The sequence below is a fragment of the Neolamprologus brichardi genome, chromosome 11, assembly GCF_056152115.1.
Source record: "Neolamprologus brichardi isolate AB-2024 chromosome 11, ASM5615211v1, whole genome shotgun sequence".
Classification (NCBI taxonomy): domain Eukaryota; kingdom Metazoa; phylum Chordata; class Actinopteri; order Cichliformes; family Cichlidae; genus Neolamprologus; species Neolamprologus brichardi.
Window position 1 is genome coordinate 17,998,928 of NC_142114.1, and position 23,820 is coordinate 18,022,747.

General features: G+C 39.4%; 1 protein-coding gene and 2 non-coding genes across 3 annotated transcripts; all 3 read left to right on the plus strand.

Moving 5' to 3' along the window:
* Positions 1-14: 14 nt before the first annotated feature.
* Positions 15-23,209, plus strand: ncapd2 (non-SMC condensin I complex, subunit D2). Its single transcript, XM_006802888.3, has 32 exons — positions 15-237; positions 653-772; positions 1,411-1,486; positions 1,564-1,622; positions 1,753-1,928; positions 2,390-2,535; positions 3,023-3,150; positions 3,323-3,446; positions 3,578-3,725; positions 5,495-5,692; positions 5,768-5,902; positions 5,985-6,072; positions 7,064-7,271; positions 7,411-7,529; positions 8,213-8,413; positions 8,528-8,702; positions 9,242-9,326; positions 9,489-9,625; positions 12,677-12,809; positions 13,001-13,076; positions 13,165-13,380; positions 13,522-13,682; positions 15,408-15,519; positions 15,653-15,776; positions 16,032-16,187; positions 18,786-18,963; positions 19,043-19,137; positions 19,722-19,802; positions 20,367-20,550; positions 21,125-21,293; positions 21,389-21,505; positions 22,913-23,209. The coding sequence occupies exons 2-32, from the start codon at positions 655-657 to the stop codon at positions 22,993-22,995; spliced, it is 4,206 nt and encodes a 1,401-aa protein (XP_006802951.2). The 5' UTR covers positions 15-237; positions 653-654; the 3' UTR covers positions 22,996-23,209.
* Positions 5,078-5,400, plus strand: LOC118455112 (small nucleolar RNA U85). The gene has a single exon (XR_004844020.2). It is a non-coding gene; the product is annotated as a small nucleolar RNA U85 (small nucleolar RNA).
* Positions 6,161-6,446, plus strand: LOC118455116 (small nucleolar RNA U85). The gene has a single exon (XR_004844024.1). It is a non-coding gene; the product is annotated as a small nucleolar RNA U85 (small nucleolar RNA).
* Positions 23,210-23,820: the final 611 nt, after the last annotated feature.

Below are 23,820 nucleotides of genomic sequence, written 5' to 3' on the forward strand. Positions count from 1 at the left end.
GTTTCTGAATTTGTGCTGTAGTGTGCCCGAGCGTCCGGCAGGTGGCAATGTTCGGTCAAACAGCATGTCAACATGGGCGGGGGCAAGTGACGTCAGAGTGTCGCCGCTTTGGCGCGATGTTCGGACAAATTTGAAAACTTACTGGATTTAGACCGTTTAGAGACGGTGAATACTAACAGGCTACGCGTGTTTCTACAGAGGTCCAGAGTTTGGCTAACAGGAGTACATCTGTTACGGGTGAGCTTTATGTTTATAAACTATAAGAAGTTGGTAGTTTGTTGTTGAAGCATTTCCGTTTTTCAATAATGTAACTGCGTACAAGATACTGAGCTAGCCCTGCTAGTTAGCCCGCTAACTGCGTTAGCAGTAGCTGTTTTGCTTTGGTTAGCTAAAACCACAAAAATAAATGTTAGTCTTTGGTAAATAAAAGTAATTCTTCACATGGGCTGGAGTGTCTTGGAGAGTCTTAAGCTGCACTTTAGCTCCTTAGGTAGGGTCAAGAACGAGTTAAATTGTAAATGTGTTTAGTCGAATATTCGACTATCTCGCTTTGTAAAACAGTAGATATCAAGTAATATCAAATTCTTTCCCAATAGGAGCTAAGTTAGTTAAACATACAAATAAAGGCTGTCTTTTCTTTTAATTGATTCAGGGATGTCGTGGGACTTCTTTGTACCTGTGTGCGTGGGGGACCTTGTGAAGACTGGGGGAATCAACCAGTACGTCGTTCAGGATGTGGTCTCCGCAAAACAGCTCCCGTCCTGTCTCAACAGTAAGTGGTCAACATGTAGGCAGGTCACTGATAGTTTTTGTTTTGTTTTTTGTTTTCCGGGGGTTATTATTATTATTATTTTAAACAAAATGTAGAACATCTGCACAGAAGGCATCGCATTTTCTTCGAACACCTCCAACAAGTCATTACCATTCAAGAATTGTCCCGCGCTAAGAATCTGTTTTACTATGTTTTTACTAACTTGTGTGTAACACCAACCTCCCAGAGGGTCTGCAGATGGAAATTAGCTGTAATCTGGCATATTTAGATTTGTTAAAATGTCCGTTAATGTGTATTGTCCGTCCTTTCTAAATAAAATAAAATAATTATAGTACTGGATTGCACCCAGCTTCTTATGTGTATATCACCATCCCCTAAAACAAACAGTCTTGACTTCAGTGATGGGTTGAGCCACCACTTCAGTCTCAGACACAATTATATAAATCTTTCCCAAGATTCCTGCTCATGTACCACACCCCCAAGTAAGGTTAATTAAAATACCTATGTACTTGCATTTTTTGTTTTGTTTTTTTTTTTTTTACCCAAAATTACAAAATGTTGTTACTGTTCGAATACTTGGGGATGATTGTGCTAGTTTATTTATTTGTTTATTTATTTTTTTATTCTGTTTCACACAGAATTCAAGGCAGCATTAAGGAGTCAGGGGCCTTTGTGTATACTGGAGCACTTTGACACTGGCTACAGTGTGCTGCAGTAAGTGTTTTCAGGTATTGCCCACTTTTATTTATTGTGACTATTACTGTACAAAACAACTGTCTTTGCTTCTTTAGGCACTGTAAGGCGGTAGATCTGGCTGTTAAAGAAGATACTCTGGAATTACTAGTACAAGGTTGCTTTTTTTTTTTTTTTTTTTTTAAGAAATAATATTTTCTTGATGTTTAAATTGATAACTTTGATTTGTTGATGTGCTCATATAACCTGATTTTTTTTTTTTTTTTTAAATAACCCTTGCCTTTCAGTGGTTAGTGGGCTGTCTGTTTCACTGCCGAGCATCCTTGTCTCCACCTCCCTGTCAGCTGCAGAGCGCAAGGAAAAACTTAACGCAGTTAAAATGAGCGTCTTCCTGCTTTGCAAACTCACAGAGAACCTGGAGAGTGATTCCTATAGGCAGAATATTGTCACAGCACCTGGAAAGGTATGCTCATTGCTTACTTATCTAAAGGGTTCTTTGCATATACCTGTTATCATAAATGTCCACTGATGAGCTTTGACTAGCTTTATGATTCAGTCAAACTAAGAGATTGAGTCTCTAGCCTGTTGTTATGTGGGTAGTCTTGGTTGTGTGGTAGAGTGTTATTGTACTGCTGTAAGGGCCCACCCAGAGTGAACTTGACACTTTCTATGCTGTGCCACTTCAAGAGAAATTGGGTAGTATAAGTAGGAGCTGTCTAACAATGTGTGGATGTTTGCCATTGTGTCCATAATGATCAGCTAGCAAGAGGCTATCAGTCTCTGTATAGTTGGTTTGAAAAATTGTGAATTGTTTTCTTTGGTAATCTGAGGACATGTATTGTGATTTACTTGATCTCATTACTATATTAAAGATTTTATATTCCAACATCTATGAAGCTTAACTGCTCTTTTTATGTTGTACAGGGTGGTAAAAAAGGCAAAGCAGGTGGAGAAGGACTCATGCAGTGGGACTCAGAAAGAGAGCAGGTGCTACAGGCACTTGTGCAGCTCTTCCAATTGGACATCCGTTCACTGTGGAGCCTCTCCTTGGTGGAGGAAGAGTTCATCAGGTACTCTGCTGTCAGGAGAGTTTTGGGAGAGAATACAGTATCACGTTTTGCTGGTTTAATTCAGTTAATTATCCATATCACTTCCGAGCATTCGGAACTCTGTAGCCTTAATTGGAACTCTTATGACAATGATGTGTGACTCTTCATTAATAATCTACAATATCTAATAAGGTTAGAAGAAATTTGAACTGTGGTAAATTGCCCAATGTAATGTTTTCGTCATGCACATTTCCTCACTTTCCACTTGTTTTATGGTTCTCAGTAAGGATATTCAGTAAATTGTTTGTCAGAAGACATTTATGTGGTAGTTTAACACTCACAACACTCCTAGCAGCACTTACCTCAGCTTTTAACATGCACTGTGTGTATCTGATGCTTCTGATGAATTCAAAACCTTGTCTACTACTCATTGTGGGTTTTAGGTAACTTTTCATCCAGGTTTTACCATAATCTAATATATAAAAAACACACATTTCTTTCTTCTTAGCTGTGTGACCTGCTGCTGCTACAAGCTCCTTGAGAACCCAACCATCAGCCATGTCAAGAGTAAACCCACCAGAGACTGTGTAATCCACCTCCTGGGGTTGCTGATTAAGAAATATAATCACCTCCTGGGTGAGTTGGTCAGACAAATGTAGTCCAAAATCCCGAGGAAACAAATTAATCCTGTCACTTTTGAGAATATTGTCTGTAAATGGTGGTGGTGGGGGCCACTATAAGGTGTTCAGCTTTTCGGGAGACATAGCTGACTTGTAATTTTTTTAATTTGTCCTCTAAACTGTCACAGGTGCTGGTGTAAAAGTGATCCAGATGCTGCAACATTTTGAGCAGTTGTCATCAGTGTTTGCCCAGGCTGTGTCTGTGTGGAGCACAGAGTATGGAGTCAGAGCTATCATAGGAGAAGTCATACGGTCTGTACAATTTTTGTGTGTATACAGTATCCAGTATGCAGCTTGATTTTGTGAATCTGTTTGTGAAGTCTTATTTTGTGTTACAAATTCCTGTCTTTGTTTGTTTGGTTTTGTTTGGTTTTTTATCTCAGGGAGATTGGTCAGAAGTCAAGTGAGGAGTTGGCCAGAGAGGGGTCGGGAGTCAAAGCCTTTGCCTCCTTCCTCTCAGAAGTCAGTGCTTTGGTGCCTGAATTGATGATTCCCAACATCAGTGTTCTCATCACACACCTGGAAGGAGAGGTATGAGCACCGAACAGTGAGTAATTGATTGCAGCTCACGAATAAGAAAATTATTGTCCTTACATAAGTAGAGGCTGCCTGCCATATTGATTGGGTATAAACAATTGCTAATTAGAGGTCTATGTTATCATGTAAAACAGCACCAATTAATATTAATGACTCATCACAGTGACAGCCTTGATGTGTGAGCAACAGGGTTGCTCGTTAAAGGAACTGTCCCTGTGTGAGCCCACAAGGAGTGGGCAGTTTTAAATCATCACAAACCTCTGCTCCTTGTGCTTCTTAAGTGCTTTTTTTAAAGTCCCGTGTTGAGTTTTATGTAGTTTTGTTGGTCTAGGACAGCCTCGGAAAGGATCCATTACACTTTGGTCAAGTTTGTTGCAGTTAAATGTGCTATAGAAATAAAATTGACGTTGACATCTACAATTCTTTTACAGTTGTCAAGATCTTGTCTTAGAAGTAGGTTGTCATTGGTTTTTGAAGTAATGTAAACACAAGATTAAAAAGGAATATAACAGTGTGGGATGAGCAAGCAGCATTCACTTTATTATTCTCTGCTATAGCCAGGAGACACTGTTTCTTGTATTTGGCTGGGCAACGCACCACTGGACACAATACATTTTTTTTAAGACAAGACAAGGAAGGGTCTTTACAGCTCTAGTAAAATTTTATATAGTGCTTACATTACTCAGAGTAACAGGTAATGATTGGCTCAGATATTTACACTTTTTCTCTGTTGCAATGGTCACTTTGTCAGATTCGGCAATTGCAAAGTCATGAATCTTGCCTTTTTGTAACTGAGAACCATGACAGACTGCACATTAATTCTCTTTCAGTCATGCTTTGTGTCTTTCACAGTGTACGAGATATTGTTGGAAGGTTGCTTGCTAGGGATTTACAGGAAAAGAATCTAAATAGACCTCTGCATGATACTGGCTGTCTTCTGTCACTTCATACCTAGATACATTGGCAATGTCAGTCCTCTGTTTTTGTCATGATTTGTACCCAGCTGTGCAGTTGAACGAAACCCACAAGGCATCGCAGGTGTAATGTCAGTTTTCATCCATTATAGTGCACTATGTGTGAGCACAGAGCATGTGTTACACCCATTTTTGACCCTTGAAGACTCCCTTTTTCATTCACATTTGGTCATAATCATGTCTATATCATATAGTCTAAATATGCCATTGCATACTTCACGTCTGTTTTTACTGTTTCCAACTTTTCAGCAAAATACTGTTTCTCAGTTATTTCTAAGCTATCTAATGATTGTGTCCAAAAACTGCAAATTCAAGGGCATTTTTTTCTTCAATCAAAGTACATTATCTTTAAAAAACAGAAGAGAGTATTCTGCCCTGTGATGAGACCAAGGCGAATACGAGCTTACTGAATGAGAGTTGGGTTTCTCTTGCCTTGACTGGCAGGTAATCTTGGCAGTGCAGAGGAGGATTCCTGCTCTGCTGTAAGGGCCTGCCTACAGTGACTTGGCTCGACCCAAATTATTCCTCTGCAGTCACAGTGGAGTAATTTCTGGGTTGTCGCTGACAGCGTGTGTCTTATGTCTGTGTGTGTGTTTGTGTGCTGAGTGTGTGTGTGTTAAAAAAGGCAAGAAGTTCACCCAGCTTTCCTTACTGTTCAGTGAGCCATGAGTTTTGTCTTTGGTAATCTGAGGGCTGAGTTCTTAGTGAGGTTTTTCTGTTTTTGTAGGATTTAACAGATTGTTTCACTGAAATTCTTAATTCCCAACCTTTTTCATTTCTTTTTCCCAGAGTCACACAATGCGTGTTGCTGTCTGTGAGGTGCTGGGAGAGATCCTTGTGAGGGTCCTGTGCGGTGATGGGCTAGATGAGTCCGGTAGAGCTGACCGTGACCGTTTCTTTGACACACTGCAGGAGCATCTGCATGACTCGCACTCTCATGTCAGAACACGTGTACTGCAGGTCTACACACGCATCGTCAATAGCAAAGTAGGTTTGCTCATCAGCTATTGTGTTTGTAAAACAATGCTGTGGCTCCTGGTAACATAAGTCATCTGTGTTTAGGCGCTGCCCCTGTGTCGGTATAGCGAGGTGATGGAGCTTGCTGTTGGACGGCTGATGGACAAATCTATAAATGTGGTTAAGAGTTCCATCCAACTGCTGGCAGCCTTCATAGCACACAATCCTTATAGCTGCAAGGTAAATAACTATGCATCAAACTCTAAATAACAGGTTTTCTTCAGGTTTCCTGATATAATAGAATATTGATCTTGTCTTTCAGCTGAGCAGCGCAGATCTGAAGAAACCACTGGAGAAGGAGACTTCTAAACTCAGAGAATTGAAAGAGAAACTGGAGGGGACAGCACCTGGTAAACAAAACCTGAGTGATCATTCATAAGTATTGCTATGAATCTCCCCTGATGTTTTATTTTACTATTTAAGACTAATTCACATTTTGCCCTGTGATGAGACCAAGGCGAATATGAGCTTGCTGAATGAGAGCTGGGTTCCTCTTGCCTTGACTGGCAGGTAATCTTGGCAGTGCAGAGGAGGATTCCTGCTCTGCTGTAAGGGCCTGCCTACAGTGACTTGGCTCGACTCGAATTATTCCCTTAAAGTTATAGCGGAGTAACCACGAGGATGAAGCTCACAGTGTGTGTTTGTGTGTAAGGGGCAAGAAGTTCACCCAGCTCTCACTGCTGTTCAGTCAGCCATGAGCTGTTTCTTTGGTAATCTGAGGGCCAAGTTCAGAAATTCGCTTAAATTCAGCATGCCATGTATGTCATCACCAGCAAACAAAAACAAAAAACAAACAGTTGTCTCAGAATTTAAACATCTGTCAAGTGTGAGATTCAGTTACTAAACAAAATGTTTTTTTTCAAAGATGTCTTTCATCTGATGTAACCATATTCATGCTGAAAACAGAAATCAGTATTGTAATTGGTTTGATGAATAGCAATACAGCATAAATGATGAAATATAATTTTTTTTTTTTTTTAGATAAGTTGTTTGTTCTTGTTTGTTTAATCTGTTTTTCACAATAGGGAAAAAATATTAACTAGTTTACTACATTGCCAGAAATCAGAACGTTTAAATTTTTTATTAGCTTTAGAAGAATGATGAAGAAAGTTTAAATATGAGGACTCGGGAGCCCACCATTCCTTACTAAATTCTTGGCCTAAACAACAATCATCTTACCATTTTGTCCTGCTGCTAAATTATTCTGTTTTTAATCTCTGTTGGCACATTGTTGTACTTTTACTTTTTTCATTTTCTTTTTTTCTCTCTTTCTCTTTGTAGGTCTAAGCTGAGTCATCACCATTGAATTTATTTTATTTTTTTCTCTTTCCCTCCCGGCAGTGGCAGTGATTAAAGCATCTGAGCTGTGGGCTGCTATGGTGCCTGAGCTCCTCGTCACTGTCAGGAAAGAACTGGAGCCCACAAGCAAAGAAGAGAAGGAGCAGCAGGAGGACGAGGAAGGCGGGGAGGTGGAGGAGGAAAAGGAGGCAGAAGACGACAGAGCAACCGCGGTGAAGATAGCTCAGTACCTCCGTGTCAACAAGTACAGGTGATGATAATCACCAGTGGAGGCCTGTGTAGTGTCACTAACTGGAGGATTTTTTTCTCCCTTGCTGTCAGTAGCCTACAATTTTCATTTTTTATTTATTTTTTTTAATGGGGCTTTTCTTTTGTGTTGCATTCTACAGGGATGCTGTGCAGCTCAGTATAAGAGCTCACAGCTGCTTCCCAGAATCTGAGATGTTTGCTTCTCTGTCCACTGTCACACCTGAGAATATGATGGACACACTGGCTCTGATTTTCAAAGGTAAAAGTTGTACTCGGTGTGGCTGAAAATTGCTCTTCCTGGTGACATTTAATAGAAGTTGTATTGAGAACATAAACATGTTTTTTAATGTTTGTTTGTTTTGTCCCTGGGGGGTGTTTTTACAGCTGTCTCATTTGTAATGTGCACCATTCAGCCATGACATTAAAACCACTTAAGTGAATAACATCAGCTTTCTTTTTACAATGCAATATTTTGCTGGTTCCTAGCATACATTACTTTGGGAAATACTCCCACCTGTCCACACATCATTGGCTCAGAAACTGCGTAAAGAACATGAAAAAGCCCAGCATGTAGACCATGACACCAAATGTCTACATTTGCAGCATTTTTGTAACTCCATCTGCTGCAACTGGAAAAAAACCCATTTTTTATTATTATTATGTAATTAAAGGTGAGAGGGTTTGCTATTGGTGGCCCTGTGCCAGACAATACAATATGTGCCCAGACTTCACACGCCTCGTCTTGAACCCATCCAAATTATTTTTTTTTTAAAAAAGGACTTGGAAAGTGGTAGGCAGTTCGGTTTTATGTCTTAATATAGAACGTTTTTTATCTCATACACAGTTTCATAAACAGTTGAGCTGCAGTCAAACAACGTTTTAAACTTGGTTGATTGAACTCCCATTTGATCTTAAGTGTACAATACTTGATATTTTCCTCAGGCTCTGATGATGACACTTCCGAGCTCAACCAGAATTTGCCACCGACGCCGCAGAAAGAACCAGAGAAAGAGGGCGAGGATGGTGAGCTGAAGAAGCAAGAGATGTTGGTGCAGTACCTGAAAGATACAGAAACCTTCGCTTTACAAGTAGAGAGAGCAATCTCTGTCATTAACACCATGCTGTACTGGAAAACAACTTCAGGTAGACGACTGTATCCATTACACAGTAAACTAATGTAATCTTGTAGATTTCAGTAACGTTTTTTAATCTAACAGAATCTTCAGCTGTTTTTTTTTGTTTTGTTTTTTTTTTTAGTGGTCCAGGAGGCTGTACAGTTTTGTGTGACGGTGTGCGAGTTCAGTGTCGCTAACTCTATCAGTGGAGTGAGGAAAATGTTGCCTCTGGTTTGGTCAACTGATGCTGCAATTAAAGATGCAGTCATTCACGCTTACAGGCGTCTGTATCTGAACCCCCAGGGAGACACCATCAGGTTTGTAAGACCTCACACATATTTGAGTTATGAATAAGTTATCCATTCTTTCATGTCCTAAGTGTACTGGCATTATGACGTTAAAAATAACTGAGCTAACACAAAATAAATGCTGGACGCTTCTCTAAGATGGTTAAGAATAGAAAGTATTGCTTCTAGAAAGACTTCTTCTTCCCTCCTTGAATTCTCTTTTCTTTTTTATCCAGTTCATGGCTGTGGGACTTTTCTGTTTGCATATTTATTTTGATCAAAACAAAATACTGTTATCCCTCTGATTATGTCATTTTCTGTAATCTTTTCATTAACAATTACAGTATCATTAGGCTATTGCTGGTTTAATGTCACTGACTAAGGCATGACTCGTATAGCATTTAATAAATATAAATAAATAAAATGACTTGTCTGGCTTATATTGTTTAGACCATTTTTTAATCAAATTTTATTACATTTTTTAAGGCCTGGGCCAAAATTAATGGTAAATACAATATTGTGATTGAAGCAAAACCTTAAAAACAAGCATCTGTCTAATCCTTTTTTAGGATGAAAGCCCAGACTCTTGTTGATAGTCTCTCTGAGCTGATGGTAGATGCATCTCTGGGAACAATCCAGTGTCTTGAGGAAATTGTAAGTGACTCTGTTATTACTCTCATGGATATTTCTGTGTGTGATGCTCGGCTGTAAAAACGCATCCTCTAATCCTGAAACATTAGTGTCTCCATGTTGAGGTATTTACGAGTGTATATACAAGTTTTTTTTTACTGTAACTATTCAATCATGTCTCTATAGGTACAGGAGTTCTTCAGCAGTGGCAGCAGTCTCCAGTCCACTGTAGTTCAGGTCTTGTGGGAGAGATTTACCGGTAAACGAGAAACTTCTAGCTTATACAAGCGAGCTGCAGTCTTACTCCTGGGCATGGCTGCAAGGTGAGAGTTCCACTGCTCTACTCTAAATGAGCCCAAAGTGACTAGAGTCCCTGTAGTCCAGCAGTTATGTATATATACCACATGTATTGGTTTTGTTGTTAAGCCTATAAAGTGTAGTTATCACCATTGTTCCCTCTAAGTTGCGCACGTGCGCAATTGCGCACTGCTGGCAGGTCTCTGCGCACAGAAAATCTGCATTGTGCACAAAAAAAATCTAACCTGAATTGAAATTAAAATTAATACTGTAACGATTCTGTTTTACAGTGTTAGTTAGTGAGTGACTGGCTGCTCCCGTATGGTTTTAGAACGATGCCACCTTATCCCATAGTCCAGCCAATGATGCGATTTACATTTGTATATACCCAAGCTAATCAACGTCGTTGACAGGCTATGACAGCGTCCTTATGTGCCGACACCGGTGTTTTAGCTAACAAAGCGGTGTGGCTGATGTGGAGTGAAGCCACATTAATGACAACGTGTACAACCATTGGAGACATGAGCAGGACAGACAGAACAATTGACGGAAAAAGTGTGGACTTTATAAGAGTTTTTAAATTGTGTTGATAGACCACGTAAAACCAGTTATGATAAAAATATCTGCAATGTTTGGTTTCCTTGCTGAATACTATCGTTGTTTATATTTACTGCGGGAAGAAACGGTAAAAACTGCATTTTATAAGAAAAAAGGCTCGAAAGCACTCTCTGCCTGTGAGCAAAAACAAACTCCACCCCCTCTCCCTTTCCTATTCGTCCAAAAAAGTACCATGTCGACCAATCAAAAAGTTATATGCCAACGTGGCATCTAGTTGTTAAGTAAGGGGGGAAAGTTTTAGGAGTGATGGTGGAGTGGCACAAATAATTTGTGTGGCATCAAATTTGATGCAGAACAGCTGATTGTTCTGTAAATAGTTTGAAATGTTTGTTTAAAAATGCCTTGGCTGCATTTAAGAAAATAGCTGCAAAAAACTTTGTTGTTTGCCAAACTCAGTTACTTTTTTGAAGAAGTAACTATATAATTAACTGCCCAACATTGGTCATTATATACTATATTTTGCAGACAGAGTTACATGATACTCATACTCATAATACAAGTCAGAGCTTTTAAAAAGAAAAAGAAAAAAGTAAGTTGTGTTTTCGAAATTGGAGTTCAGGTTATTTTTGCTCCTTTACTACTTTATTTTTACTACTTAACATACTACACGGGTCAATGACTAGATTTTTTTTTTTTTTTAAATTTTCATTGTAAGTGGGCTAAAGCAGTTAATTAAAAGTATTCTAACATAAATGTAAATGCTGTAATTTGATTATGTTAATAAACCATGTACCTTGGATGGATTAGATGCCGGTGTGACCACAGTGCACACATTTGATGTCGCTCACAGTGGTCCAAGGGACCGCTCAGGGAGTTTGTGTGTTCGCTCAGACACGTGAAAAATTAGAGGGAACATTGATTATCACCTGTGGAATTGTGATCAGTCCTTGTTATTACTTACTTTTTCATTCTGTCTATCTTATAATCTGACCTTTTTTTGTATATAGTACTCTGTACAACAGAGTACATGGGATGTCACCCAATACGGTTAATGTGAGGTGTATAATAATTACCCATGGTGCTTTACAGCTTGTAAGAAGCTTCAAAAGCCTTACTTAATTGGACTTTACCTCATTTTTGTCTTCAGACTGTTTACTGTGTGTTGCTTTTTATTTAGCTGTTTTCCCTTTTTCACTTGTTGAATATCTTCTAGGTTGTAATATCGTAGATGGCATTTAGCTAGCATTCCATACCATATTTGGATGACAGGGTGGATTGCTAAAGCTGCCAAAGCTTTAGTCATGGCAGATCAACACTAGCGTTCTCTATCATAACACTTGTCGGTCAAAGAGGCCACACCCCTAACTAAACTATACTGGTGTTTTATCCCAAAAAGTTCATGTTGAATCTGTTCATCTGGACCTGTTTTTTGTTTGTTTGTTTGTTTTTTAAAAGAAGAAAAAAGAAAATCGCCTTCTGTAGAGGAGTTATAAAAGAGAAGGCATGAAGGAGGCAAAATGTGTTTTGTATACCTATAAAAATGTGTGTTGGGCCTGCTTATAATTTGTTTAATGTAGATGAGGGAGGGGCATTTTGACTTCCGCTGGCTCTCTGTGGAGGAGCGTGGCAAATTTTGTACTGAAGTCATGGTGTTCCTGCTAAGCTAGCTCTTTATAAATTTTTTTTTCACATGTGGCTGACAGCAGCTAAGCTACAATCTCATTATGTCCCCATTATATTTTGTACTGGCGATAAATGTGTAAAAATACATTGCGTGTTGAGGGAACAGGACTGTTTCTGATTAAAACAGTTTGAATTACAAAACACGATACAAAGGTACTGGAATAAACATAATATTTACTATCTATAAGCTATATATGTTAAGTCACATGGAAGCAAAAAATATTTTTATTTTTATTTTTAATTAAATAGACCAGCTTCCTAGCTTTATTGTTTAGTTACAGCTAAGTTGACTAAACTGTGTAAAAGTGCGTTAAGTCTGTGCTCTTCCTCACCACACAAATGACTGCACATCACTTTCTTTTACGTTTTGGTCCTGCATCACTACTACTTGACATTCAGTAAATCCTCCCATTAGTCAGAATACAAGCCCTGCCTCGGCTCCTCTTCATTGTAATCTAAGTCACGACCATATAACTGGGCCCCTTGCCAGTGCATTTTATTTATTTATATATATATAATATATATTTTAAAAAAAGCAGTGACAGAGAGGAAGAGTAAAGAGTCTATCTGCAGTCCACCCACACTGCTGCCTCTCTTCATCCAGCATCAGTAGCATTCATAACCTATTAAACCTTATGTGCTTCTCCTCACCCATCCTCCTACAAGTGTTATCTGGTCTGTAGCCTAGCGCTGGTAAGGCCAGCATGGAGCATTCAGGGTAATGTAGAGCAGAGATGTTCTTACTTCTCTTTGCATAATCACACGATCAGTTAGAACTATAAAATCTGTACTTAGTTCTCTTTGTAAAAGTGTGTGTGTGTGTGTGTGTGTACCAGGGCAGAGAGAGAGGTGGTGCTCAGTAATCTGGACACTCTTTGTTCAGTGGCCCTGGGTGAAAAAGTGACTGAAGACTTCCTTCTGGCCAGAGATGCAGTTATTACCATCTGCAACATCACTGATCATGTCAGGGTAAGATTATATAAAGCATAAATTTTTAAGGATTTCTTGATTATGGCTATGAGAGTCAGGAAATTAAACTACTACCTATTTATAGATACTACTTTGTTAATTTAATATTTACAAATTACTGAATTTATAAAATGCCCAGTTTGTGGGGTCCAGCACAATATTACCATCGTGTACTGCACTGTTTCCAATAGCAGTCAAAAGGTGCTCCATTCAGACTGCCTCAGGACCATCAGCTGTTCACCTGTCTCACACAGGCTGTTGCTGAAGGTAAATTGACAATTTTTCTGTTTTTCATTCTTTTCTTTCCCTGCTCATGGTTTCTTCCTCTGACTGCCTCTGTCTGTGTTTGCTTCAGGTGTGGTGATGGAAGACCCTTACTGGCAGAGCTTCATGGAACAGGCTGTCCGTCTCATCTACTTCCTGGCTGAATCGCCTGACCAGCTGTGCTCCCGGCTGCTCCAGCGAAGTGCCCGCCTCTTACTAGATCAAATTGCGGAAGGTGGCGAAGTCAACAAGGATGCTGGCCAAATGCAAGATGGCTCTCAAGAGTCTAATGAGCAATGTGAACAAGGTGAGTCCCATCATTGCTCTTTGAGCACTATTGTGTTCTGAAACAGGACTAAGCCTTTGTAGATTTTGATGTCTGAAAGGACACTATGTGACACACACGGTGCTTTATGCTCACACAACAACATGTCTTTCCCTCCTGCAGTGAACTGTGTGTGTCTGGCCCAGCTGTTGGGTGCGTGTGGCTGCGTGGCTTTCTGGCAGGTGTCTCACCTTGAGCGCAGCGTGAGTGCTGAGCTGCGGAGGAGGAGAGGAGAGACAGAGGAGAGAGAGGAGAAGGAAAAAGGCCCAGCCGGAAAAGCTAAGGTAATGATGATGTGCTGTATGGATGTTATAGAGTCTATAACATCCATACAGCATACATACATACAATTTTATTATACTGTCTATAATATAGACAGTATAATAAAATCCATTTGTAGTTCGGCAAAATTAGATAAAACATTCAAAGATCTAACTTTATCAGACTTTTAAAAGCATTTTTGCTGCCATGTGTGGCAGTGAAGAATTTAATTTTGGCAGTTCCAAAAATAATGTGAATATCAACTATTACAGAATTGGACTTCTATAGATTTATGCTAACTGCCAGTTATTACTACTGTTGTCACTGTGCTATTTGAGCTAATTGGTGGGTTTACTGAGAAAGAAAAGATAACATATTATGTTGCCAGCCCATTCAGTGCTAGAGGGAATATTCAGTATTTTATGACATAAGCAAGATATAAGTCATGAGTACAATTACTAGCAACCAATTAAGTTTAGTTGCCATCTTTTACTGTAAAGTGTAATCAGACATCTGTGCACAAATGTTTCACTTGACAAAAGCAGACATGTTTAAATGTCAGGTTTTTTTTTTTTAAATGTACTTTCGTGTGACATAAAAATTACACATGAATCCATAACCCCCTGTGTGGGGAAAAAGTTTTTTGATAATCAGACCAAGCCTCAGCAGGATGGCTTGATGAGATTTCTTTTACCGATGGAATCCGATGAGTGATGGTTCATAATTGTTCAGCCCATCAGGGAACAGGGAACAGGAAGATAAATGCTTCCTCAATTAGCATTAGAAGTTTCCAATGTTTTTTTTTTTTCTCTGTTGTTTTTAGTTTTTATTTGTGTCTTTTTAGATAGCCATGGAGGGAAAATATGGCAGAGAGACACAAGGCACAATTGAGTCAAAATTGAGTCAAACCCAAAATGTTACTGTCACCTGTTTTGAACCTTGACAGGAATTCATGATAGTCTTGGCTATGCAGGGTGCTCATGGCTGTACTTCTGTCTCTGTGCTTACTAACACACATCGCAAATATACATTCTTAGGTGCCACAATGAGGAGTCAAAAACACTTCTGTAATAGTGTGAGATACTGGCATATCTTCTATCATTCTATCATTACCAGATCATAACCAGATTATCAGACATGTATTTGCAACATGCTAATATGACCTTATTTTGTGTCTAGAGGGGTGTACAACGAAACAAGAGTAATAGGTGACAGAGTTCTGTTCAGCTTCTAGTCAGAAATTTTTTTTTAACCTGGTTAGATCAACATGGTAATTTATGCTGAGTGTGCTGAGCATTAAAATAATTAGCTCAAGTTAAAATGATGATTTTAGCGTTCTGTGGTATAACCTGTTGTTAAATTGTTGGGAATTTTTTTTAGCTGCATTAATCTAGTCTTATTTGCAACAGTGTTGCATTTTACTGTTATTTTCATGTTTATAGATTTTTTTTACTACCATTTTTATCATAATCATCTAATAATGTGGGTAGAGATCATTTTTGTGAGAATCATATGAGGTGTGAAACACCCCATTTTATGTGATCATGCACAAAACACGAAGCAGGAAAATTTGGTTCAGCAAGTTCACAACCACAGTCATGATGCCCATGAGTTTGTCAAGCTAGCTAACGCAAAGAAAGTTTGGCTTTGGTGAACTTCCTCTGTAGTACACCCCTCTGTAGTGGCTGCATTTTATATTATTCTGCATAAACCGTAATCTATTCTAATATGTAATGACTTCCTAACAGCAAACAGCCAATGAGAGCACTATGGAGGAGGAGCTTGGGTTGATTGGTGCCTCTGCTGAAGATACCGAGGCTGAACTCATCAGAAACATCTGTGAGACAGAATTACTGGCTGGTAAAGAACCCAACCTTTTTTCTTTTGTTTGTCTGCAGTCACACTAAACAACATTACCCCCCCCCCAATTCATACTACAGTCTTTTTATAAATACCACACAAATACCCCACCTCCCTCCCCTCTGCTCTCTAGAGGAGAACCTGCTGAGTGCATTCCTTCCCCTGCTGGTGAGAGTCTGCGGCTCCCCAGGACGTTATTCCCACCCGCAGCTCACCACTGCTGCCTGTCTGGCACTCTCTCAGTACATGATGATTAGGTAAACACATTTCACTTTTCACTACATTTATGTAGTGGTAATGCTGTTTGGTGATTAATTAGGTTTTTATGGTGATGGTTGGAGAAATGCTGTAATTCTATGTGTTGAGGGGAATTTTCTTTTTCTTTTTTTTCTTTTTTAAGAAAGATTTATTACATCTTAGTGGCCCAATCAGTTAGCAACTTTATTGCTAACTTAAACATTGAGACTTTAAATGCATTTCTTTCTTCTTTTTTTCCTGTATTTCTTACAAAGCCCATCAGTGTGTGAAGAAAACATCCGTCTCATGTTTACTGTTCTGGAGCGCTCTACTCTCCCTGTGGTTAGGGCTAATGCCATAATAGCCCTGGGGGACCTCACTGTCCGTTTCCCAAATATTTTGGAGCCCTGGACACAGAATCTCTATGCCAGGTATGTAATTACGTGTTCAGTTTGATCATCCCAGTAATGTGAAACAAATTTGTCACAGTAGCAGCTCATTCTTATCGCTCCCCCCATACTAATAAACTCTCTTCCAGTTATGACTACATTATCATAATATCCGTAGATTTGTTTCCCAACCAAGATTATAAGTGACAGCCTACGCTTGATGGCTCAGCTGAGTGGGAGTACTGTAAATGACGTTTCATCATTTCATGGCATACAACACCCCCCTCCACCCCTTTTTCCTTTGCTTGTAGTCTCGAGCCATCTTCATCCAGATCCCACCAACACGACATCTCAGTGTGCGGCGACTCTCAGCCACTGAAGTGTTGCCACTGTCACAATGCTCCACTGAGCCACATGATGGGAAAAGTTTACTCTTTCCATCACGACTTTTTAATGGTCGGGGGGAACAAACTTTCAGATGATCTATGTTAGCAAACTCTCATGTGTGCCTTGTATTCTGACCCTTACGGTTGCCATAGGAACCAAAAATTGCCTCGTGGTTTATAGAAAACCCACCCCCACTCGTGAACTGGGATGGCACCTCGGACCACCTCTGACAACAGCCCCTTTAGACAAGGAACAGCTTAATTACTAGTATGTCATGGTTTGTGGCTGGAGCCAGTGAATAGTGTGTTGTAATTATACAGAGTGGCTGTGTGAGCAGAAGGGAATAATTTTGAGAAAAGTCAAATGTTCTTCAACTTGTAGGTATGCTTTCATTTTAAAAAAATTATTGGCAATCTATTTCTCCTGCACAAAGTTGCACTGTTGTTTTTTTCTGTAGCCAACTTAGAAGTTCCTCTGTTTGATGAAGTGGGGTTTTAATTGTAATGCCTAATAATGCTCACATTTAGGTGGTTTGGACATGTAAAACATTCTGTTCTTTTTATAATGCGTCATTGCCCTCCTAGTGTTTTGTACCTGATAAGCATTTCATAGTATTCCCTAATTGTCTGCCTCACACCAACACCTCCACTGTTCTCGAGGCTGCTGCCCTGCTGGCGCCTCCTGATAAGCGCATTAAGAATTAATTACCCTGTTCATTGCTGTTGTAAGCCTCTGCATTGGCATGTGGAAGTACCATGCACATGTTTCTGATCGTCTGCCAGGAGTGCTGCTCTCTGCCATAAATGAGAAATGGCTAATGAGTTTCTTTTGCGCTGTGGTTTTGGGTGAGAGTAAATCTAAATTGGTTTCAGAGTGGTATCAGATTGCCATGCCACAGCCTGTCCAGTCCCATTATATTAAACTTTACTGAAACCAATGTTGTTTGGTTTCAGTAAAGTTATGGCTAATTCTAAGTTTGTATGACAGGAGAGATGACAAATTTGAAGGTGGCCAAACATTTTTGCCTCTGTCTGTTTGTGCAAAACAAGCAATGTGGCTGCACACAGTTACTCAGTGACTTGCCATTACTTTTTCATTCACATTGTCAGAAGATGAATCCAGGCTATTTCTCCTCTAGCACCTCCAACAGATTCTTTAGTTAACCAGTACAGTATCTCAATGCCAACTTTTTGAAATTTGTCATTTTGTACACACATTCATTCTCCCCAGATGTTAGACAGTTTATGCTGAACAAATTGTCCATCATCATGCTGAAAATGATATTTTGTCCTATTGACATTAACGGTGGTGGTAAAATTCATTCAGGTGTAGTGTTTTTCAACCCTGAATGATTCATGTGTCTATTCCTATGCTTCAGAAGTCATTAGACCTAAAATCCTGGAATAAATGTAGTAAATTTAAACAAGCCAGATTTTATAGGCACTCTATCATCTACTAGAGTGCCTAAAACCTGGTCAGAAAGTAAAATGGTTACAGCACAATAATCAGACATAGTTAGTATCAACGGGAGCACTTGCTATAGTCTAACCCTTTGACCAGTGTTTTAAGTTGTATATTTTTTTTATTGTCCATGCTTTAGTCCTTAGTTTCTTTTGTTTTACATGCAATAGTCAAAAATTTGAAGCAGTAGGTAACTGTGCTTCTAATCCTGCCACAAGGTGTGAGACCCAGAAACACCACTCTGGGGGTCCTTAGGGATGTCACAACCTGTTGTGTCCTCTAAAATTAAAAGAACATTATCCCAGAACAGTTTGACTGATTTTTCTGTTTATTAACCTATTGCCAGTGTTGAAACCTGAGAGTTCCCTCAGCGCTAACTGTATTGTGTTAACTGCTAGCGATCAAAAGTGGCATATTTAATTAAGATGGAAAAGTATCTTGGTTTTCTTACCTGCTAAATATCTGAATGATTTTTGTTTGTGTGTACATCAGCATGTTGTTTGTGTTTAACTAAGAGGACAACTATGGCAAAATGCAGGTTTGAAAAGAAGCTATCATGGTTTGTAGAGTGCAACTTTTTTCAAAAGGGGATTACCAAAGAGTGGGCTGTAGGAAATAATTTACAGTAAATATTCACATCAGAAAATTTAATTTAAAAGATATCATTGAATTGGGCTTTGAAAATACACATTTCTCCCATTAGTGGAAAATCGACCTCCGATCATTAGAAGATCAGATGATGCGTAACGAAGGAAATACTGTGTCTAATTTTTTTTTTCCTCCATCTTTCAGGCTGAGTGACGAGGTTCCTTCAGTAAGGCAGACAGCTGTGACTGTTCTCACTCAGCTGGTGCTTAAGGATGTCCTCAAGGTCAAAGGTCAAGTCAGCGAAGTGGCCGTATTGCTAATTGACCCTGACTCGCACATTAACAGCCTGGCCCTGAACTTTTTCAATGAGCTTGCTACAAAGGTAGACCACATCCAGAAGGCTTCATGGAATCTGAGTGACGGGGAGTGTTTTTAACCATTTTCTTTGCGTTACCCATCAGGACAATGCGATATACAACCTGCTCCCAGACATCATCAGCCGCTTGTCCGACCCAGAGAGAGGCATGAGCTCAGAGGACTTCAACACTATTATGAAGTGAGATGCACAGCTGTGTACCATGTCGTGTTTTTGTTTTCTTACTGCATCAACTGTGAAGCAGACCACAGACTTGGGGCAAATGATGCAAATGACGCCTTGTTTAACCCCCAAGCAATCAAGCTATTTTGGCAACTGAAATGACTGCTGTCATTAAGACCCCATTATCTTACACACAATAATACTTACTACACTGTTCCTTAGTCTGGTTCCATCTATGACAAATATTCTGCAAATGTTCTAATGTAATTAATTATAGTTTTTTTATATATATATTTTTAATGAATGGATAAGAAACAAAAACACAAGTTGTGCAAACAATATTAATTTAGTTTTCTGATATATCTGAAAAGTCAGAACAAGATGTAATACCTATATACCTTTTGGGATGTAGAAGACGTAGGTTAACAAATTCAAACATTTTTACAATATTAAAAATAAAACTTGAGTGGCACCTACAGTATAAATATACAGTATACACCACTCTCACTCGACTTTAAGAAATTTTTAGGAGAAATTCAACAACTGAATGTTCTTTCTTTTTTTTTTTAAATAAATGTTATATTGTGTGTGTGTGTTTGCAGACAGCTGTTCTCCTACATCACTAAAGAAAGGCAGACCGAGTCTCTAGTAGAGAAACTGTGTCAGCGCTTTAGAACTGCAAAGTGAGTTCTCTTCCTCCATTTATTTCCCATCCTCACCTCTAACCTGGATCTTTTGTTTTGTTTTCTTTTTTCTTTACCATTTCCTTTCTACTTTCTCGTTTGTCCTGCTTTATTTAATTGTGTGTGAAGCGGGGGTGGATGTGTGGGTAATTAGTGGGCGTTTTCACTGACAGCGTTTGACAATTAATGCAAATTCACAGTTCACTTCACCTGTCACCTACACCAACATCTTCTTATTCACCGATTTTGTCATGGAAACTGTCTTCCTGTATAGTTGGGGACTGTAGACAGAACAATTGGCCTGGCCATGCTTGAGCTTCTGACTCATACTCCGTCCATTATCAGAGCTCAAATGAAGGGCATTTTATATTATACGTTGGCAAAATGAATTTGGATATAAGAAAGTTCTGGGAAAATGAGATTTGGTCTAAATGTCAGGGCAATGCAATGTTCATGAGGAATGAGCTCTTTTTTTATTGAGTTTTAGAATTTCTATGCACTTTGTTTTCTTAAGTCAGGTTTCCCCCACAATTTCTCATCTTCAGATTTTCTTTCTCTCCTCAGGACAGAGCGTCAGTGGTGTGACTTGGCCGTGTCTCTGTCTCTGCTCTCCATGTGTGAGCGCGGTTTCAAGAGGCTGCAGGAATGCTGGGAGTGTTACAGTGACAAGCTGACTGAACCGGGCGTCTATCAGCCTCTGCTCTCCATCACCGCCAAGCTCCGTCGTGGGGCTAAACCACAGTTTAAGGTATATTATTCCTTGTTTAAGTCAGTTCTGCAGTGACCACGTGGTCATGTGTAGCTCAGGTGGTAGAGCAGGCCAGCTACTAACTGTAAGGTTGGTGGTTCGATCCCAGTCTGCATGCCAAATATCCTTGGGCAAGATACTAACCCCATGTTGCTCTCCGATGCATCCATCTGATGTGAATGTTAGATAGGCACTAACAGCTTAGAAAAAGTGCTTCTGTGAATAGGTGTGATTGGGTGAATGAATTAGTTGTATAAAGCGCTTTGAGTGCTCAGAGTAGAAAAGCGCTATATAAGAACCAGTCCATTTACCATTTTACCAGTCCACTGCACCTGTCTATGCACCCTTCGGACCAACTTCAGAGAGCTATGACGGGAATACTTATTAGCCATCTGTGTGATCCACACAGACGTGAGACTTAAAGTTGAACGGTGGATACTTTGTTTATTATCAAAAGCTTCTATTGTCTGTAAATGTCTGGAGAAGACTCTGGTGTGCTGAACGTTTAAGTGGTCAGTGAAAGATAAAATGCCAGTTCATTCCATCCCATGCTAATGTTAACTTTGTTTTCCAGGCTCAGGTAGATGAGTTTGAACAGCGTCTGACTGCAGTTCACACACGGGGGCTGGAGAATGTGGAAAGCCCAGAGATGGATGAGGAAAACCAGAAAGCGGGAGTGTCTGCTGAGAAGACAGTCACGCGAACACCTGCGCCCACCAGAGGCCGGCTGAAGTCAAAGCAAGGTCAGGAGTCAGCCTGCTTTGAAGAACCTTGTTGCAGAAATAGTCTGTTTCTCATTTTAGTTACACGATAAATTTTATGTTTATTTTTATTGCAGGTCAAGGAAAGCCTCCAGTTTCAAGATGTGATGACAGTTTTGTCACACCTCACAAATCTCGCAAGTCTAAGAAGCCTGCAATCACCTTCAGCAGTGATGAGGAGGAGGATGAAGAGGGTGAGTGAAGCCACTTCATTAAGTCACTATTACACTTAATTTGCAAACAGTTTTAATGGGTTTTGTAAGAAATTACTTTTTGCAGTGGATCAGTTATTTGGAATCAAAAATTATCCTTAAAGGGGACGTGTTGAGCTTTTCTCCTCCTTTAATTGTTTTTTTTTTTTTTTTCTCAATCTTGTGTGTTGGATACTCACCTTATGTTTGCAAGGAGCAGCAAATAACAAAGTTGACTTGTGCATCCTATTAAATAAGCTAAAACGCCTTATTTAAAAGGATGATGTGAGGGGCTTGGTAGAAGACCAATAAGGATAGTTTTAACCTGCGTCATGAAAAGCTACTCTCCCTCTCCAGGAATCAGAATCTGGAGCACACTCAGCCCCCTTTTAATATACATCTGCTGATTTATTTTGTCATCTAAATACATATTTTTAAGGCAATTCATTTTTTTCCTTATTAAATCCATTGAATTGTAACATGTCAGATAATAGCAAATAACAGTTGTCTGTTATTTAAGCAGAAACTTTGTCGTCCAGTTCGCTGGATTTTAGTAAAGTGTTTAGTATGCTCTGTTTGTCACTGCAGTGTATTGAATTTGCCTCATTAGCTTGTAAAACATGATTTATAGTACTGCATTGAATCTACGTCGTCGTGGGCGATGCCATCATTATTATATTTGTCCTCTGGTGTGTCTGCTCTGCTCTGAGCTGCTTCATGTTGAATTAGAAGCTAATAAACAAAGATTTAATAGCTGATTGATAAAGTTATGTACAGAGAAAAAGCACCAGTCAGACCTATGGCAGGTGTTGTGGTTAGGTGAGGTGTGTGCTGCTACAATGTGCAGTGGGATAAGCTGCACTGTAGAGTTGACATAGTGCTATAAATCAAGTGTTACAAATCAATAACATTCTTTGGATCAATACACCAGAGTTCAGAGTGCTTAGACCACTAGACTGAGATTGTGGAGCAGCAGCTGAGACGATTTAAGACTGTTGGACCTCTGCTGGTCTAAAAAGTGAGATGTGCATTGTTGCAGCACTAATCCGAGATCTGTGGATATCTTTGAAGGATTTAATTTTTTAAAAAACTGCACGACATGAAAAACTAACCACCATTTCCAGAGAACTGTTATCATCTCCAGTTATCTTATGATTTCCATGATTAATTAGACAAAGTGTTTCAGGTAAGATTATTTTTTTTAAGCCTTTGATTAGACTTGAGTTACTGAAACACTTCTGAGTTCCAAAAATATATTTTAAAATAATTAGACTTGAATCTATTCCTGAATATTTCTTGTGTGGGTTTTTCAGCTGTTCTTATAGTGCATGGCTGTTCCCAGACATCGTCATTACTCGTCCCACTTCATTATGTTTCAATTTCCTTTTTTCTTTTTTCCACCTCCATCAGATGCTGTGATGGCAGAGAGCGAGACCCCTAAAGTGACAACACCCATCGCACGCACGTCCCGACGAGCTCGCCTCAGAAACTGACTCTGATTGTTCTCGTTTTGTTTTTTAAATCTTATTTCTGTGTATCAATGGAAATATTTTTATCTGTAATGAAATATTGTACTTGTTGGTTTTTATTTTATTTTCATTCTTTTAATATTGGTACTTGGCACCAATCTAAACTAGGGATGATGATGTGTAAAGACACAAAATCAAGTAGGCTTTTAATAAACCTGGTTCTCTTTTTCATTAAAAAAGGAAAAAAAAAAACCTCCCTGTCTCAGTTTTATTCCTCTGCTCAAATGTGTGAAGGCTTGTGAGTCCGCTGGGTTATGTCGAGTAAATTTATGGCATCATTACAAACAGCTTTGAATGTCTGCTTGTATCATGTTTGGACAGCGGTGTTTAATGGGCTGCCACAGCTTGCACAGACAGTATTACTACCTACTACTATTACACATGGTTCCCTACTTCACCTTCCTCAGCTCTCTTTTCCTTTCATATGTTGTTTTCAACAATTTCAGGTTTCAGTCTTTCTCTGATGACCACATTCCTCGCCAGTAAGCATGTTTTGTTTTTTAGTTACAATTGCATTTTATTTTTTTCTCTTGTTCTGTCTGACACATTTGCTGTTGCCTAGTTGGCCGCCTCTGTTCTCCTGTAATCAATCTCTTTTGTAGGTCTCCCTCTGCTCTCTGCCTGGTGCTTTTCTCCATCCCTTTCTCCTCCTCCTACTCTCCCCTGCCTACTTTTCTTCCAGTGCTCCTCTCTCCACTGACATCACACACAGTAGTTTAACCCCCCTCCCCTCCTCCTCCCCCCTGCCTCATCACTAATCTCTCCTTTTCGCCTACTCCCTCTCCCACA